The 19,088-nt window shown below is 42.6% G+C and overlaps 1 protein-coding gene across 1 annotated transcript in view; it reads left to right on the top strand.

Moving 5' to 3' along the window:
* Positions 1-17,199, top strand: part of COL5A2 (collagen type V alpha 2 chain) — a 187,401-nt gene extending 170,202 nt beyond the window's left edge. The window contains exons 48-54 of the mRNA XM_081855923.1: positions 801-908; positions 3,134-3,187; positions 4,346-4,453; positions 5,736-6,027; positions 9,592-9,779; positions 10,378-10,617; positions 13,507-17,199. Of these exons, the coding sequence (XP_081712049.1) occupies positions 801-908; positions 3,134-3,187; positions 4,346-4,453; positions 5,736-6,027; positions 9,592-9,779; positions 10,378-10,617; positions 13,507-13,653 (1,137 nt within the window). The 3' untranslated portion in view covers positions 13,654-17,199. The remainder of the gene's footprint in view (positions 1-800; positions 909-3,133; positions 3,188-4,345; positions 4,454-5,735; positions 6,028-9,591; positions 9,780-10,377; positions 10,618-13,506) is intronic.
* The last annotated feature ends 1,889 nt before the right edge of the window (positions 17,200-19,088 follow it).

Below are 19,088 nucleotides of genomic sequence, written 5' to 3'. Positions count from 1 at the left end.
ATCTTTGTTTCTTAATAAAGAGAACAAAAGGCCATTCTGTAAGGGTTTTTTTTATTATGCAGACTTGCAAGAGAGGGGGAAAGAAAACATTGCAACTATGGCATCATTGCCCTAGGAGAATTTTCATACTTATTTTGGGAACAATCTAACTGTACACCTTTTGTGTCACTGGGAGATATTTAAGCACGTGGTCAGTGTCCCTGTTAAATGTAAGGATGTAAGAAAAGCCTGCTTGATCAGACCAGTAGCGCATTAAGTCCAACCAGATGCCCATGGAAAGCCCAGAAGCAGGATATTCAGAGATACCCCACCTCCAAAGGGGGAGTTAGATGGGGTGTTGTAATTATAGATCGTCAGATCAGTGTTAAGCCTCATGCAGTACCCTTGGGACGCGGGTAGCGCTGCGGGTTAAACCACAGAGCCTAGGACTTGCCAATCAGAAGGTCGGCGGTTCGAATCCCCGTGATGGGGTGAGCTCCCGTTGCTCGGTCCCTTCTCCTGCCAACCTAGCAGTTTGAAAGCACGTGAAAGTGCAAGTAGATAAATAGGTACCGCTCTGGCAGGAAGGTAAACGCCGTTTCTGTGCGCTGCTCTGGTTTGCCAGAATTGGCTTAGTCATGCTGGCCACATGACCTGGAAGCTGTACGTCGGCTCCCTCGGCCAGTAAAGCGAGATGAGCACCGCAACCCCAGAGTCGGTCACGACTGGACCTAATGGTCAGGGGTCCCTTTACCTTTTTAATACCCTTCAAGTTAAAGTCCATGAATGATGCTTAACTTTACCCCCCTTCCTACTTTTAGGGTCCACAAGGTCCTCGTGGTGACAAAGGGGACAACGGAGATCGAGGGGACAGGGGACAGAAGGGTCACCGAGGCTTCACTGGTCTTCAAGGTCTCCCTGGACCTCCTGTGAGTCTTTATCAATATTTTTTTGCCTTTACTTTTATTCAAAGATTCCATTGTTGTCTATGATCTCTGATCTGGAACTTGCGTATGTCGTAAACAAAATCTGCCCTTTTCCCCTTGTGGGGTATCCAAGAGCCCCTATAGAGTCCTTACGTAGGTACCCTATTGGTATGAGAGAATAACAGAGGCCAACCAGAGAATATTGAGAAGCAAAGCAACTAGTAAGTCTGATCTTTATTGATCTGTTGCAACAGGGTGCCCCCTTCACACGCAGGAAAGGAGGAGGACCCTGAACAAAGGTGTGCCTGCCCATATATAGACATTTTAAATTCCCTGCCCTGGAGCTCAAGACCACCCCTCCATACATCATACATACATCACAGAAGGGGTTTGACCCAAGACCACCCCCCTCAAACATCATACCTACATCACAGAAAAGGCGGTCTACAACAGAAATTTGAATGTTGTTGTTTTTCCTGTCTGTCGGGTTATCTGATAAAGCCTTATCTGATTGCCTTTCCTGGTAGTCTGTCACCCTTTGAAATGGTGATTACTAAATTCCTGTAACAATGGGAAGGCTCCCTGACCCCCTCCCTCCTTGCAGAGAAAACATTTTGTCAGTTTGGGAGTCAAAATGGTTTCAGGTCGGTCTTCCTCTGCTGATCTATGTACGTGCTTGGTTGGTACATTTATGAACATTTATTATATGTATAAGACCTTAAAATTCTTATAAGACGTACCACTGTAGATATGGAGCAACTGTGCATGCTCTTCCTATTACTTTTGATAGAAGGCTTTCCCCTTTCCTCACTGCAGTTAATAGGGAGCCTTTTGTAGGCAGTGTGCTCTTGTTTGCTTTTCAGAATCCCCACACTCCAAAGGGTCCCCTGTGTGTCTTGCAAATAAAATGTACTAACACATTTTTCTTTCTTATCTGCCTGCCCTCAACCCCAAAATGAAAATCTTTTGCCATATCGAGAACTTGAAAGAGATGAGTACCAAGTCCCTTCTAGTTTACAATCACCCCATCAAAATCATCTTCTTCTTCTTCTTCTTCTTCTTCTTCTTCTTCTTCTTCTTCTTCTTCTTCTTCGAGTTGCCTGGAAAGCTCTTGCCACAGGAAAGTAGATGAGTGACTATTTGCAAGCTTGGGCATATAACACAACAGGCAACATTTACCAGACAATTTTGCTTTTGCATCCTCTTATGATGAACTGCGTTATTTATTTATTTATTTGGGATTGTATCTGTTGAATAGTGGGTAGACATAGCAGACGACGCGGCGGTTTCTCCAAAGCAGCTCTTTAATGGTAAGCTGGAACAGAACTGAACCGAAGGCTTCAGCCAGCCTGCTTATATAGAGCTCCAATACAATGTAACTGTAACAACTTTCTGTAACTATCCAATCACTGAACGTCACTTTCGATCCCTTATTTGCATATGTGGACCTGAACTATCTATAGTATCCCCCTGCTGGCCCAGGGTGAGAACTTCAGTACATAACAGTATCCAAACTCAGTCAAGCAAAGTGTAGACCCACTGAAATCTGTGCACACGACTAACTTAAACCCATTCTTTTCACTGTGTCTACTCTGAGTATAACTTAGTTGGAGAAAACCCAATATTTCTTACTCGCTCTTTTCCATAAGGTCCCAGGGCGGATTATAACAAAACAACCATTCACTTTTAAAAGCGAGTGAAAACGAAAGTCCCAAACCCAGGGCTCGTGTTTCCTTTGGGAATGAGGCACAGCAGAGACTGTGGTGATATTATATATGCTTTATTTACTTACATATACAACCTGAGCCTGTGATAGAGGGGTTCACAGTATTAACACCCCAAAGGGTCTTTTCTCTCTCTTATAGCTGCAGGTTTCAAGCAGAAATCAAATGTTACTCTCAAATATTTTTCTGACTCTCTCTCCAGCTTACTGCTTTCCTTCCCAGTCGCATCACTGCACCCCCAGCTCTCTCAGTCTGTTGAGGGCGGGGGCTCCATCCATTTACTGTTTTAACCCCTTAATTTAATTCCCGCTTAAGGGAATCACCCAGGCTACCAGCTCACCAGGAGGCTAACCTGGCTATTCCAAGAATTAAGCCTTGATTAAATTCTAACACTTGCAGGGTCCAGGGATTAGAGGAGTCGGGCACACAGCTTAACACCCAAACTCACAACACTACCATAATGTTTATTTTAAATAATGCCTCACCCATTTTATTTCCCCGCAGGGTCCTATTGGTGAACAAGGCAGTTCTGGGATTCCAGGTCCATTTGGCCCTAGAGTGAGTACACCAGATATGAAAAACAATATGGAAACAATTAGATTTTTTCCCCCCTGTTGAAAGTTTGCTGTTGTGCAGATGGTGTTTTGTTGATTTCAAAGTAAATGAACTTTGCATGGGGATTACAATGTACTTTCGTTAAGCAAGGTTATTGCTTGAAGCTATTTGTCCTATTCTTTTCCAAAGATAATCTTGGATTTGTCAAAAAAAAAAAAAAAAGTTAGCTTGCAGAGGATCTCAATTTTCAATCCCAAATAACAAGGTTCTATCCCTCAAGGTTATGGAAATGTTTGGATTTTTTTGTGTACAAAGATGAATGGGATTCACGGAGCAAATGGTATATGCCTTGTGTGCTAATTTGCATATCTTTAATGATCCTTAGTTATGTTTCCCAGTTCATTCTTTACAATATTTTCCCATTACTTCCTTGCATCACTTACACTGCCTCCCTGTTCCTTGCAAACACAATTCCATTTTTTAATTATTATTTTTTTGCATATGAACAAAGCACAGATAGTGGGACAGATTCTGCCCTCAGTTATTCATGCCCTACCTGCTTAGGTGCCAGGTTAGATGTTATTTATTTACTTATAGCATTTGTAGGCTGCCCTATAACAAAAAATCCCCAGGGCAGCTTTCAACATGACTTTTTTAGCAACAAAAATAACCATATAATATGGTTATTTGAACATGAAACTTAAGAAATGGAGAATAAAAAGTAGATGCAAGGCCAAATTAAACAGTGCCTTAGCTCTGTATCTGTGCCTTAATATACAGAGGTGGAATCTACACATATATTAAAAAATTCTGAAAATGCTTTTTCGCATTGAATTTCCCATAAGGCTCGCCATTGCCATCTAGTGCCACATTGTATATTGCACTTAAAACACACTTAAAATGTTTTATTTGTAGCTGTATAGCTGAGTCCAGAGATACTTTTTTTAAAAAAAATATTTTTTTTATTAAAGATTTTCTTGGATTACAGAAGTATGTGCCGTATCTCCATTTTCAGGTTATAGAGTCTTTTCTACAGATCAGTTACATTTAATGCGAGTCATTAATGTCGCATACAGTATAAGGTTGGGGTACATAAGGCGGAGGAAAAGCCAGAAGTATAACTCTTCAGCTGATTAATGTGCGAATTCCTTCCCAATGCAGGGCCCTCCAGGTCCAGTTGGGCCGTCAGGGAAAGAAGGAAATCCTGGACCACATGGGCCAGTTGGACCCCCTGGTGTACGAGGAACTTTGGGAGAAGCAGGACCTGAGGTAAACAATGGGAAATTTAGGGAGGGCGGCGGCAGCCTGGGACGGTATCAATTTAGGGTTTTATACAGCATTTACTCCATTACTCGTGCAAAAAGTAAGAAAGCTATTGGTAGTCATTTTACTATTGGGAATTTTGTTGCTTTTGGGGGGGGGGAAACGACTCCCTAATTAATTTCCAAAGGAGGAGATTAGTGAAAAAAAGTATGCGCTGTGTTGAAATTAGATTGGTTTTGTGGGATATAGCTATTACAGTGGTACCTCGGGTTACATACGCTTCAGGTTACAGATGCTTCAGGTTACAGACTCCACTAACCCAGAAATAGTACCTTGGGTTAAGAACTTTGCTTCAGGATGAGAACAGATATCGCGTGGCAGTGGCAGCGGCAGGTCCCATTAACTAAAGAGGTGCTTCACGTTAAGAACAGTTTCAGGTTAAGAACGGACCTCCGGAACAAATTAAGTACGTAACCAGAGGTACCACTGTAATGATAAATTAACATGGGTCATTAAGGTAAGATGGGGAATATGCAGGAGAAATGATTCTGAGGAGATATGGAGGGTGTTTGTAGAATTTGTACTGTTAAAATGGAAAGGGGCAAGAGGTGTTGAAATTTTGGGAGGTTGGATAGTTACAATGGAATGGTCTGAGTGGTGGGGTGCACATTATTATTATTCTTATTTATTCTTATTTATTTATGTCAAAAAAAGAAAAACAGAAATTAGATCGATTTCAACAGTGTTTAACAGCACTGTGTTGAAATTAGATTGATTAGCACCAGATGAAATTAGATTGATTTGTTACAAATTGCTTTGAGTGTTTATGGCAGAAAAGTGAGTTCATTAATTGACAGCACAATCTTCTACATGCCCGATCAAGGAGGCCTCTTTGAGTTTAATGGGACTTATTCCCACGTTAGCATTCACTGCACATTGTATAGCAGTGTTTCCCAACCTGCTGTTCTCCAGGCGTTTGGGGCTACAACTTCCATCGCCCCAGGCAGCATGGCCATGTTGCATAGGATTAGATAGTCTTCAGACCATCATCCTATGTCAAAGTATTTGTCCAGTTGTTGCTCAGCTGTAACTGTAGTGTTTTCTTGCTGGGACAATGCAATCATCCCTCCTCCATTACTCGCAAATCCATTGCAGTTGGGCATGCCAGATCAACGCACCTAGGTGTTGTTTAGCAACTTAGCTAGAATGCTGTCCCTTCATAGCTTGTGCCCCAGGCGTTTCACTGAGTCATCAGGAGTCTGGCCTCTCTCACTACTTTTACCTTTAGGGTCCACCAGGTGATCCAGGTCCCCCAGGTCCCCCTGGTCCTCCAGGCCATCTCACTGCTGCACTTGGGGACATCATGGGACATTATGACGATATGATGCACGATCCACTGCCGGAATTCACAGAAGATGAAGCTGCCCCAGATGACAACAATAAAACAGACCCGGGAGTCCATGCCACACTGAAGTCGCTGAGTAGTCAGATTGAAACAATGCGTAGCCCTGATGGATCTAAGAAACATCCAGCCCGCACCTGTGATGACCTGAGGCTGTGTCATCCATCCAAGAAGAGTGGTACGTGTATGTTTGTCTATGTATGTATGTATGTATGTATGTCGGCTGTCAGAGTCACTGTTGATGAAGGCAAATATAATAATACAGTGGTGCCCCGCAAGACGAACGCCTCGCAAGACGGAAAACCCGCTAGACGAAAGGGTTTTCCGTTTTGGAGGCGCTTCGCAAAACGAATTTCCCTATGGGCTTGCTTCGCAAGATGAAAATGTCTTGCGAGTTCCTGCGGGGTTTTTTTCCCTCCCCCCCTTTTCCTAAGCCCTAAATTGCTTATCAGCTGATCCGCTAAAAGCCTCTAAACCGCTAATAGCGCTAATCCGCTAAGCTGTCAATGGGCTTGCTTCGCAAGATGAAAAAACCGCTATACGAAGAGCCTCACAGAACGGATTAATTTCGTCTTGGAGGCACCACTGTAATATAATAATAATTTATTATTTATAACCCGCCCATCTGGCTGGGTTTCACCAGCCATTCTGGGCGGCTTCCAACAGAATATTAAAATACAATAACCTATTAAACATTAAAAGCATCCCTAAACAGGGCTGCCTTCAGAAGTCTTCTAAAAGTCTGGCAGTTGTTTTTCTCAAAACAAACAAACAAACAAAAAAAATTCCTTCCAGTAGCACCTTAAAGACCAACTGAGTTAGTTCTAGGTATGAGCTTTCGTGTGCATGCACACTTCTTCAGATACACTGAGACAGAAGTCACCGGACCTTTCTATATAGTGAGAAGGTGGGGAGGGGTATTACTCAGAAGGGTGTTGGGAATGGGTGATTGGCAGATAGCTGCGATGAGCCTGTTGACGACTCTTAACGACTGCAATAGGTCTAACAGGAAAAAGCAAGGGGTGAGAAGGTGAAAAATGGCTTTGTCATGTATAATGAGATAAGAATCCAATGTCTTTGTTCAAACCAGGTCTCTCCATAGTTTTAAGTTTGGTGATAAGTTGCAATTCAGCAGCTTCTCTTTCCAGTCTATTTCTGAAATTCCTTTGTAATAGAACAGCTACTTTGAGATCTTGTATAGAATGTCCTGGGAGATTGAAGTGTTCTCCTACTGGTTTTTCTGTCTTGTGGTTTTTCTGTCTTGTGGTTCCTGATGTCGGATTCGTGTGCATGCACACGAAAGCTCATACCTAGAACTAACTCAGTTGGTCTTTAAGGTGCTACTGGAAGGAATTTTTTTTTTTTTTGTTTGTTTTGACCATGGCAGACCAACACGGCTACCTATCTGTAGTTGTTTTTCTCTTTGACATCTGGTGGGAGGGCGTTCCACAGAGCTGGTGCCACTACTGAGAAGGCCCTCTGCCTGGTTCCCTGTAACTTGGCTTCTCGCAGCGAGGGAACCGCCAGAAGGCCCTCGGCACTGGACCTCAGTGTCAGGGCAGAACAATGGGGGTGGAGATGTTCCTTCAGGTATACTGGACCAAGGCCGTTTAGGGCTTTAAAGGTCAGCGCCTTTGAATTGTGCTCGGAAATGTACTGGGAGCCAGTGTAGGTCTTTCAAGACTGGTGTTATATGGTCTTGGCGGCCGCTCCCAGTCACCAGTCTAGCTGTCGCATGTGTCAACTGATGTAGAATTAAAACTTCTGCAGTCTGCCACAGCACTGAATGGTCTTGGGTCTTAGAAGCACCACCATAGCAATGTCTATCTGCTATGTAGCAGCTGATTCTCTTTCTCTTTACCCTACATGTTCAGTACATCCGTGTCAGAGTGTAGAAGAAACTGGGTTTTAATTAGCCTTTCATATGGGAGCCATAACATAAGAAAATGTGGTGGTCCGTAGGAAGGAAGCAAGCCAGAATCGTGGACCGTAAGACAAGAATGTCTAAGAATTGCAGATGAAAAGAGCAAAAATTGCAGTTCGCTTCATATCTTTTCATCTAAAAACAAACAAACAAAAAACCCTCTGCAATATCTGCTGGAGTGATTTAATACAGTTTCCAAGAAAAACGATTTCCCCTTAAACTTATCAACACAAATTATTTCGGCCAAATCTCTTGCAACCTCCTAGAGCAGAGCTTTCCAAACTTTTCATGTTGGTGACATACTTTTTAGACATGCATCATTTCACAACACAGTAATTCCGTTTTACTGGCAAACTGGAGGTAAACTAACCCCTTTCCAGCAACACACCTACACACTGCAGCCGACACAGTAACGTTTCACAACACACAGTTTGGAAAGCTCTATCCTAGAGTCTTCAGAGTGGAATAAGCTTATAAGAATGAATAAATGTAATAAAATGACCTGGCTCCTGACTTTCCTTCCACTGCCGGATGGGAGGGGAGAGGTGACTCTCACCAATTCTTCTTTCCCACTGCAAGCCTTCAAACCCTATGAAAATCTGTTCCCTTGGACTGTGGCAGCCTCTGGAACAGTGGAAATTGCTGCAAAAGTCAAAGGTCTTCCATGGGTGGAAAGAACCTTTGAGTTTGTGGGAGAGTAAATTGAGATCCAAGCCCATAAATATTAAACTTTATGCATCCATATTTGAATATCACCTGAAAAGGTCTGGAGGTCCTTTTCGAGAGGTCCGGAGGGTGGCAACATGAGAACAGACCTTCTCTGCAGTGGCTCCCCATCTGTGGAATGCTCTCCCTAGGGAAGTTCGCCTGGTGCCTTCATTATACACCTTTAGGTGCCAGGCAAAAACATTCCTTTTTAACCAGGCCTTTGGTTGACCTGATCAACATCCCATACCCTTTTAAATTGTGGCCCCTTTTTTTGGTGTGTGTGTGGGGTTATTATTGGGTTATTGCTTTTATTTTTATTTTATATACAGTGGTGCCTTGGGTTACAGACGCTTCAGGTTACAGATGCTTCAGGTTACAGACTCCGCTAACCCAGAAACAGTACCTCAGATTAAGAAGTTTACCTCAGGATGAGAACAGAAATGGCACGGCAGCAGCGGGAGGCCCCATTAGCTAAAGTGGTACTTCAGGTTAAGAACAGTTTCAGGTTAAGAACGGACCTCCAGAATGAATTAAGTTCTTAACCTGAGGTACCACTGTACTGTGATCTTTTTATGTGAACCGCCCTGAGACCTCCAGGTATAGGGCGGTATATAAATTCAATTAATAATAAAAATAAAATGGCAACATGGTATAAAACACCAATTTAACCTGTCCCAAGATTGAACATGAATATAGTGTTTGAGGAGTAGTTCAGTTGTTCTCAGGTTTTTGTATATGGAGCTTTCTCCCTTCCTTCCGCTGACTGTTGAATTCTCTTTCCACCCCTTCTCTAAAGATGTCCCATATTCATTTGTTACATTACCACCATGCTGCTGGATGACTCAATCTTGAATAGATGATATTGAACCAGAAGAATTGTAGTATGGTTCTATGCATACTTACTTGGAAATGAGTCCCACTTTGTTCAGTGGGATTTACTTCCAGATGTCTACATGTTTGCTTGTTGCCTTACAAAACTGGTTTACTCTATTGTATACTTTTTGCTGGAAGAAACCTGTGTGTGATAATTATGACCTAGTCACTGGACCTAACCTGGACCAGTAATTGTTGCCTTGTCCCGCTTTAAACTTTCCTGTTTGATCTTTGCAGGAGAATATTGGATTGATCCTAATCAGGGTTGTGTGGAAGATGCTATCAAAGTATTCTGCAATTTGGAAACAGGAGAATCGTGTATACCTGCCAACCCAGCTAGCATCCCACGTAAAACGTGGTGGACTAGTAGATCATCTGACCTAAAGCCCATATGGTATGGACTTGATATGAATAGAGGTTCACAGGTAATTAAAGTTACTTTTTTTGCGGGGGGGGGGGGTATTCAGCTCATCAGTGTCTTTTGGAGGTTTTTAGAAATGTAATCCATAATGAAAATAATATTATAAATCTAGGTGAGTTGAAAAATATAAGCACATTTAGTTATTAATATGTTTGGTTTTTAATATAGCATTTATTTTATGTATTAGATTGATTATTGGCAGTTTGGCAGTCAAAGCTCTCAGTTTTGCTTGTGAATTAGAACGAAAAAAGCAATTTTGTAATGTACAGGAGTAACAAATTGCAGCAGTCCAGAAGCAAATGCCAGCATAAAAATTCACCTCACCTTAGAGGCCAGCATGGATAATGTCTTTTCCTGGGCCACCACACCTTCCCAAACTTCTGAGAGCAGTGGAACAACTAAGAGGTCCTCCTCTGCCAATTTCAACACCCAAGAAGGAGGGGAGGAAGGAGACAGTCTTTCAGATATTAAATTAAAATTCCTTATACTGTGTAGCAAGCTGTTTCAGTTATACTTCAACTGAATTGCATGGATTTAGGGGAGAAGAGAAGATATTATCTAGAGTTGTGTAAATGAGTTTTTACTTCTTCATACCTCTGCAGTTTGTCTACGGAGATAGTGAGTCACCCAACACTGCTGTCACTCAAATGACTTTCCTCCGTTTGCTGTCCAAAGAAGCTTCTCAGAATATCACCTACCATTGCAAGAACAGCATAGGGTACATGGATGACCAAGCCAAGAACCTGAAGAAAGCTGTGGTCCTGAAGGCAGCTAATGACCTTGAGATTAAAGCTGAAGGAAACAGCCGCTTTAGATACACTGTCCTTCAAGACAGCTGCAGCGTAAGTTGGCGGGTTTCTTTGTTTTGCATTTTCAGCACTGGGCATTCATAATGAGACATAAAGCAAAATAGGATTTTACTACTAGCTTCTCTCAACAAGAGAATATCCCCAAAGCTTTGGGTTTTGAAATAAGAATTTACAATGCGGGGGGGGGGGGGGAATGATATCGCAACCAGTTGCACTGTGTAATTTCCAGTCACAATGAAGGCCCTGTGCACTTAATTGGTCATCACAGCCAGATGGCAGCTGAGCGGAGGGGAAAGCTCAACATACCTTGGGCAGTCACAATGATGCTACACACACCAAAGGCCCATAGCAGCTTCTATATGAACTGGCAATCTTATCTGCCTGCCAAGAGCCTGATAAATATAGGAACACAGGGAGCAGCTTTATACAAATTCGGTCCTTTCCTTCATCTAGCTCAGTACAGTCATACCTTGGAAGTCAAATGGGATCCGTTCCGGAAGTCCGGTTGACTTCCAAATTATTCAGAAACCAAGTGCGGCTTCCGATTGGCTGCTGGAAGTTCCTGCAGCCAATCGGAAGCCGTGGAAGCCCTATCAGACGATGGGCTTCCAAAAATAGTTTGCAAACCGGAGCAGTCACTTCTGGGTCTGTGGCGTTCGGGAGCCAAAACGTCTGAGAACTAAGCTGTTCGAAAACCAAGATACGACTGTATTGTTTACACTGACCGGCAATTTCATAAAATAGTCTCCCTCTCCCCCAGGGATTTAATCCCCCAGGGATTAAACCTTTTTGAGGCAAAGTGCTCTGTCACTGAGCTATAGTCAGGGCTGTTTTCCAGCTGGAACTCGCTGGAACTCGCTGGAACTCAGTTCTGGCACCTCTCAGGTGGGTGCCATTGCCATTCTAAGAGAACAAGGGAGGCGCTCATGGTGAGTTCTGGCACCTCTTTTTCTACAGTCCTCCTTTTGTTGCCGGTGTGTTGTAGTGGCTCTTCTGCTCAAACCAGGCTGTCCTTTAACATAGCATATGGTGCTGGTTTTAACCTTTAAAGCCCTATACAGCCTAGGACCCTCCTACCTACGGGACCGTCTCTCCTGGTATGTCCCACAGAGGAACTAACGGTCTGCAAATAAAAACATCCTGAAGGTCCCAGGTTAGGCTGGCCTCAACTAGAGCCAGGGCTTTCTCGGCTGTGGCTCCAATCTTGTGGAACGCTCTGTCACAAGAGACTAAGGCCCTGCGGGACCTGACATCTTTCTGCAGGGCCTGCAAGACAGAGCTGTTCCACCAGGCCTTTGGTCAGGGCACAGCCTGACTCCCTCCTTTGGCAATCTTCACAGAACTTTAGCCTAATGGTTGCCATCAATTTGATTTGAATTAATTTTATAGTGAAATGATTTTAGAATGTTGTACCATTTTATTATTGTTAGCCGCCCTGAGCCCGACTTCGGCTGGGGAGGGCGGGATATAAATAAAATTTATTATTATTATTATTATTATTATTATTATTATTATTATTATTATCATCATCATCATCATCATCATCATCATAAAATCGCACAGACTTTTGTGTACGCTAAATAGCAGGCACCTCTTTTGGGACACGTCTTCTCAGTTATGAGCTCAGGACGTGTGTATCAGATTGCAGCCCACCTCGGTTGTTGGAGGCCGGATTTAGCTACAGTGGTGCCTCGCAAGACGAAATTAATCCGTTCCGCGAGTCTCTTCGTCTTGCAATTTTTTCGTCTTGCGAAGCACGGCTATTAGCGGCTTAGCGGCTTAGCGGCTATTAACAGCTTAGCGGCTATTAACGGCTTAGCGGCTTTAAGAAAAAGGAAACAAACCCGCAAGAACTCGCAAGACAAAACGTCTTGCGAAGCAAGCCCATAGGAAAATTCGTCTTGTGGAACGACTCAAAAAATGGAAAACTCTTTCGTCTAGTGAGTTTTTCGTCTTGCGAGGCATTCGTCTTGTGGGGCACCACTGTACTGTGAACTATGGATAAGTAGTGATTGTAATAACTAAGGAGGGCTATGGGGGTGCGTCTGTGTGCAACAGACTGGAGCTGGTCATAAGAAGAGTCTGCTGGATCAGGCCAAAGGCTCATCTAGTCCAGTATCCTGTTCCCACAGTGGCCAACCAGATGCCTGCAGGGAAACTCTCAAGGAGAATCTAAGGACAAGAACAATCTCCCCTCCTAAGCTTCCCAACAACTGGTATTCAGAAGCTTTGCTGCCTTCAGCTGTGGAGGCAGATCATAATCAACATGGCTAGCGGCCATTGATAGCCATATTGTCCGGGAATGTGTCCAATTCTTTTTTAAAGCCAGACAAGTTAATGGTTGTCATTGTCTCCTGTGCAAGCGAGTTCCATAGTTTAACTATGCGCTGTGCAAAGAAGTACTTTCTTTTTTTCTTTCTTTCCTGAATCTTCACTGCACCCAGCATAGGTAAAGGTAAAGGGACCCCTGACCATTAGGTCTAGTCGTGACCGACTCTGGGGTTGCGGCGCTCATCTCGCTTTATTGTCCGAGGGAGCTGGCGTACAGCTTCCGGGTCATGTGGCCAGCATGACTAAGCCACTTCTGGTGAACCAGAGCAGCGCACAGAAACGCCGTTTATCTTCCCGACGGAGCGGTACCTATTTATCTACTTGCACTTTGATGTGCTTTCGAACTGCTAGGTTGGCAGGAGCAGGAACCGAGCAATGGGAGCTCACCCCGTCGCGGGGATTCGAACCGCTGACCTTCTGATTGGCAAGTCCTAGGCTCTGTGGTTACCCCACAGTGCCACCTGCGTCCCTTGCAGCCAGAATAGCACATGTTTATTGGCTAGGTAGGCCTAGTTTTCTTCTTGGTTTGCAGAGGATCTGACCAATAGCCTCGAGTCATTTCCCCCCTCTCTTGTTTTCCTTCTCTTGCAGAAACGCAACGGGAACGTGGGCAGCACCGTCTTCGAATACAAAACCCAGAATGTGGCACGCTTACCTATAGTCGACATTGCTCCAGTGGACATTGGAAGTGCAGACCAAGAGTTTGGAATAGAGATTGGGCCAGTTTGTTTTGTGTAGTAAAAAAAAGGAAAGAAAGAAAAAAATTAATAAATAAATAAAAAGGGGGGGGACATACATATTCACAAGCATTGGGAAACAACAGCAACAAAACACAAGAATTTAGACTGAGTGAAGTTAATCCTGAGACTCTTGAAATAATGGCTGATATTGGAATCAGCATTGTATATAACAGTTCTTTCTAATTCCCTGGCCTGCTTTAGGTTATTTATTTTACTGACTTACACACCTTCAGTCTTAATTGTCCCAAGTCAACTTTTTTAATGAAGTAATAGGACTTTAGAAGGACAAATGACCACCCTTTGATGCAAAAATAGCTAACATGTTTCTGAATTAAAAACAAAACAAAAACATCACCGTCATTCTTATTTATACATGGGGTTTCTGCTCAGTTTAAAATGGGTGCAATTCGCATGAAGCAAGTACTCTAAACCGATGGGTATATGTAAGACGGTCAATTGTCCACCAAGTTAAAACTCACTGCTACACCAGTGAGGAGTTGTACATTATGACACTGATTTTTTTTTTAAAGAAGCCAGTACACCAATAACTGGTTAGTTAATTCAAATTTATATGTGAAATTGACCTCTGCCCTGAACCACCTATTGACCTTTACTGATCCCTTAGATTAGCCAAGTCACAGTGCTGTGGTCAAGGAAGATAAGTCAAATTATCCCTTCTATGTAACTCTTGAAGGTACAGAGGCCCCCTCAGGCTCCAGACACAGGGACCCCGAAGGCCACTGGGCCCACCATCTCCAAAGCTCCCTTACCTTTCCATTTCTTTCTTGCTAATCGTACAAAACCATTCCTGTCCTCTTTGCCCTGTGTGAGGTTTCCTCATGTCCCACTTTCTACTTGGACTTCCCTCATTCAACTTCATGACTTTACCGCAACTCATTTCCTCAACTCCCTGGTTTTCAGTCCATCTCATCTGCTGTTTAGCTCCCCCCCCCCCAACACACCACTATCAATTCTGCACCTGGGTTTGGTAACTCAAGGAAATTCACTATCTCCTGGGGCCCACTTAGCTTTCCAGTCTGGGGTCACTTTGCTTTAGCATATAGCTCCTCCTGTCCCTCCAGCTCACGTGAGGGATTCCCCCAGCCAATCTGAGATTTCACTTTCGTCACGAAACTTGGAATGTTCAGAATATTCTTTGGGCAATTTCATGCTGTAGAATGTTCTTAAACACCAAGGTAGCTCAATGAAACATTGCCAAGAGGTTTTACTACCACTGCTGCCACCAATTCCTTCAGTGAATCACACTATGAATTGTAAAGGTGTGGTATACTCTCTGCAAACAGAATATCATTGCTTCATCTTTGCTCCCAATTTCAATAGTCAACCATAGTAGGTATTCAATACACATTTGGAAGTGTTTTGGAACAAGGTTAATGTCTATTTCACTGATATTAACTTTCCAGTATTGTTCATGTGCATCCTGCCAGGGCTAATTTCCTTGTTTCTTTAGTTTATGCCCTTCTGAAATAGCATAGAAAATAGGCAAAAGGTGTGAGAGTCTGCAGTTTCCAAATGTTTAAATGCAAATCTGATGCATCCAATAGGCAAAGGTCATTGGAAGCTTGCCAACCGTTCATCAGACGCTTTCTGACCACAATGATATTACAAAGGCTTGCTTCTTTTGCATTTTTGTCTTACTTCCATGATGTAAGTAGGGGAAATTAATGTCAGAGTCTATCCTTAGTGCAACAAAGGACTAAAGTTTCCATGAGCTCGTGGGCAATGTTCTTAAGCTAAGCCATTTCAAACTTTTGGGAAAATTTGAATCTGTGAAACAGCCTTCTTTCTGCTTTTGTTTGACCCCCGATCAGATACGATCCAAAAGAAGAGTTAGAGATGCAGCTGAAACTCTGCTTCCCGATTTCGAGGCAGTGGCTCCTACTGCGAAAGAAACAAGCTGCTGTAAAGCTAAACACTAACCTGTCAACTGCTGCAGCAAAATTGGGAACACAAAGCTGTGTACCACCATTTGCAAGTGTATATAGACATCCCTTTCAGTCCTGGCCACCATTTGTGAACCATCAAGCACTCTGATGAAGGCTATCCTCTGGGATCATAGGGAATAATGCATATCGTGCGTTTATGTACTGACACAGTGAAGAGAGCTGAAGTAGATGATGTACACATTCCTTATGGCTCGAATTCTATAAAATTAAGAACAACACGTGCTACCTAATGTAGTTAGCTAAATGCATAATTCCAAATACTGTTAATAAGTCGACGGTTTGGTAATGTTTTACCCCCAAAGTCTCCAATTCAAAATCAGTGGTTGGGACTGGGGTGTGATTGGTGGTTGGTTGCCTGTCTAATGAGCAATCCCCAATGGGCAATTACCTCTTCTAAGTTATAGTCAGTGGATAGAGTTTTGTTGCATTGTGGTCAATATCAAAACTCCCGAATGACTTCATGACATCGGGATTTCCCTACTGCCTCTAGTGTATTGCCCAGTTATGTGTGTTGTCATGTATTCCCATATATTAACCCCAAAACCAAGTATTAATATAAATTACTGTTGCTGAGATACACTTTCGCTTAACAACTGGTCATGCATCACCGTAAATTCTGACTTAACTGCCTTGATCAACCAGGGCAAGCAAATGGTCCATCATTTCTTAGCATGAGCTACCTCATCTCTAGAAGCTGGGATGCATTTAATAATCTAGTGTTTGTTCTAGATACAACAAGGTGCTATGCTTCTGTTATAATTCCAAGAATGGATATAGGCAGGGCAATATAAGGCAGGGCAATATAATATAATAAAGTAAAATGGTTTTGTTTTTTTAATAAAAAAAAGGGAATGGTGCTAAAATGGTGTCTGTAAAATCCTGAGAAAATAAAAGACTGTTGCCATCAACTTATTTTTTTGGTAGAATTTAGTATTAGTTTTCTGGTGTCCGGGAGAAAATGTTATTCTGTGCATTTTTCTCCCTTATGGTTATACCATATACAGAATGCTGTGTACATCAGCATATCTTTTTTACACAGAGCATGTGGATACAGAGGTCCGTTCCTTTCTTGAAGAATTATGCTCTCTCGTTTCTTGTTTTGTTTCTTTTGAAAATAAACACACACAAAAAGAAAGAAAAGCCATACGCATAGCTTTATTCATGTATCTTTGCAAAGCATTTAATTAAATACAAGTTTCTTGTTGAGTACTGGCTTCCTTTGTCTATAAGAGTCCTTCTCACAATATCTATTTCTGGTGGAAGAAAACAGGATTGTATTGTATTTGTGTATGTGTATGTGTGTGTAATAAGTGTGTGTGATAAGTGAGCGTGCACTATGCTGCCTGTGATTTTTTTTTTTAAATGTAGCACCCAAAGTATTTTATAAATTAAATTATAAAGGGGAATTTTTTTTTTAGTTATATATGTTTATGACAGTGCTTAAAAACTAAAGGCAAGCAATCTGAATGATTGCCATTGAATGCAAATCTGGAAACTCAGGATTTGACAACTCTGGCTTTGGAACTCTGGAAATTCAATTTTTAAAAATTGTTGCTGAATAAAATATTGTGATAAAATCAGTGTGTCAGTTTAAATTACATGGAATATATCAGGAAAGACACATGAACATCTCCTGAAGTTTGAGAAGGGGGAAATTTTTTAATTAGGTTCACATTTAAAGGCAGCCCTTCCCAGTGCCATTTTTCTAGAAAAAGAGGTGCTGGAACTCGCCATGAACACTTCCCAATGGGAATAGCACCTACCTGAGAGGTGCCAGAACTGAGTTCCTGTGAGTTCCCCCTAAAGCCCTGACCCTTCCTAACTTGCATGTCCCAAAACAATATGTGAACCGAAATACAGCCAGCCTTTGGAATTCATATTTCTCCAAATTTTGTAAGGCAGTTCTTTGGCCAGGTAATGCATACAAAAATGCATGTACTGGGGTAAATTGTGCATAGAGATGCATGTATTGGTGCAAATAACATTCCAAATTGTATTATATTAAGTGGGAAATTGCTTTGCAAAAATGTGTATATTAGGCCAAATTGCATACAAAAATAGGTTTATTGGGGGAAATTTGCACTAAAATGTTGATGAATCTTTTCAAGGATTTTTAAAACTATCTCAATATTTCTCTAACGGATGTAGAAATGAAGAGAACTGAAATTGAAGGCTGTAAAAATGAGAAACCCAAACTGACAGGTTTTTCCACCCCTACCCGCTATAGGAGGAAATCCACAACAGAGTGAAAGATTCAAAGCAAACTGCACTTCTCGAATCAGTGGTTGTAGCATTTCACCTTTAATTGTGCTTATACAGTGGTACCTCAGGTTAAGTACTTAATTTGTTCTGGAGGTCCGTTCTTAACCTGAACCTGTTCTTAACCTGAAGCACCACTTTAGCTAATGGGGCCTCCTGCTGCCGCCACGCCGCCGGAGCACGATTTCTGTTCTCATCCTGAAGCAAAGTTCTTAACCTGAAGCATTATTTCTGGGTTAGCGGAGTCTGTAACCTGAAGCGTCTGTAACCTGAGGTACCACTGTACATACATGTTAGGCTGCAGTCCTAACCTGTGGCTTGCAATTTCAGGGCATGATGGAGGGGGACCACCAGACCCCTTGTACCGATAAGAGCCAGAGTGAAAGATAGGTGTGTACAGGGGAAAAAAACTGTACAGCGCACCATCTTGCAGACTGATGTGGTGAAGAGACCAGGATCAAGTCTACTGTGAGAGCAACAGGGCCTGCACAAATCCCGTTAATCATATGCTGATTCAATGCCCCACCTGTGTTTCAGGGGGCTCACTGGCTACCATTGGTGGGGACATCTCTGGCAGTAGTGTATGCGCACCGTTTGGGTGAGCACAGTGGTACACAGACCATTTGAATGACAATGCCTATTAACTTTGGGGGGGCCCTCAAATATTTCATGGGGGGGAGGGAGAAGGGACCTCAGCTCCTAGGAGTTGGCTTCTCTGCTGCTGGTGGAGCTTGGTAAACCTTTGTTGAGGGATACTTCTGATTCATCCAAACACCTTCCAGCATGGTGGATAATAGTTTAGGATTGTCCTGCTCATTACATGCTATAATCTGAAATATTTGAAGGTTCACACTGGGCATTCTAGCCAAAAAACAGTGCAAAGAAGATACAGGCTATACGGTTCAAGAAGCTGTTGTTGAGACTCCTAGTATTAGATCTAACATGATCTGGAATCTGTGCTTGCAGTTCTGTAACCACCAGGGAGAAGTTTTCATGAGTTGCCGTAGTATTTACACAACATTGCCTTGTCAAATGTTAGGTTCCATTCCTATTCATGATTCAGTAGCAACGGGCTTCTGAAAATGCAAGGATCGATGAAATGACAAATGGACAGGGAGAACAGAAATATACAAAGCAATCATAAGAGAGGTCTAAGGTAAGGTAAAGGACCCCTGGACAGTTAAGTCCAATCAAAGGTGACTATTGG

This window comes from Podarcis erhardii, assembly GCF_964252035.2.
Source record: "Podarcis erhardii genome assembly, chromosome: 1".
Taxonomy (NCBI): domain Eukaryota; kingdom Metazoa; phylum Chordata; class Lepidosauria; order Squamata; family Lacertidae; genus Podarcis; species Podarcis erhardii.
This window is presented reverse-complemented; position numbering and strand designations above follow the sequence as displayed.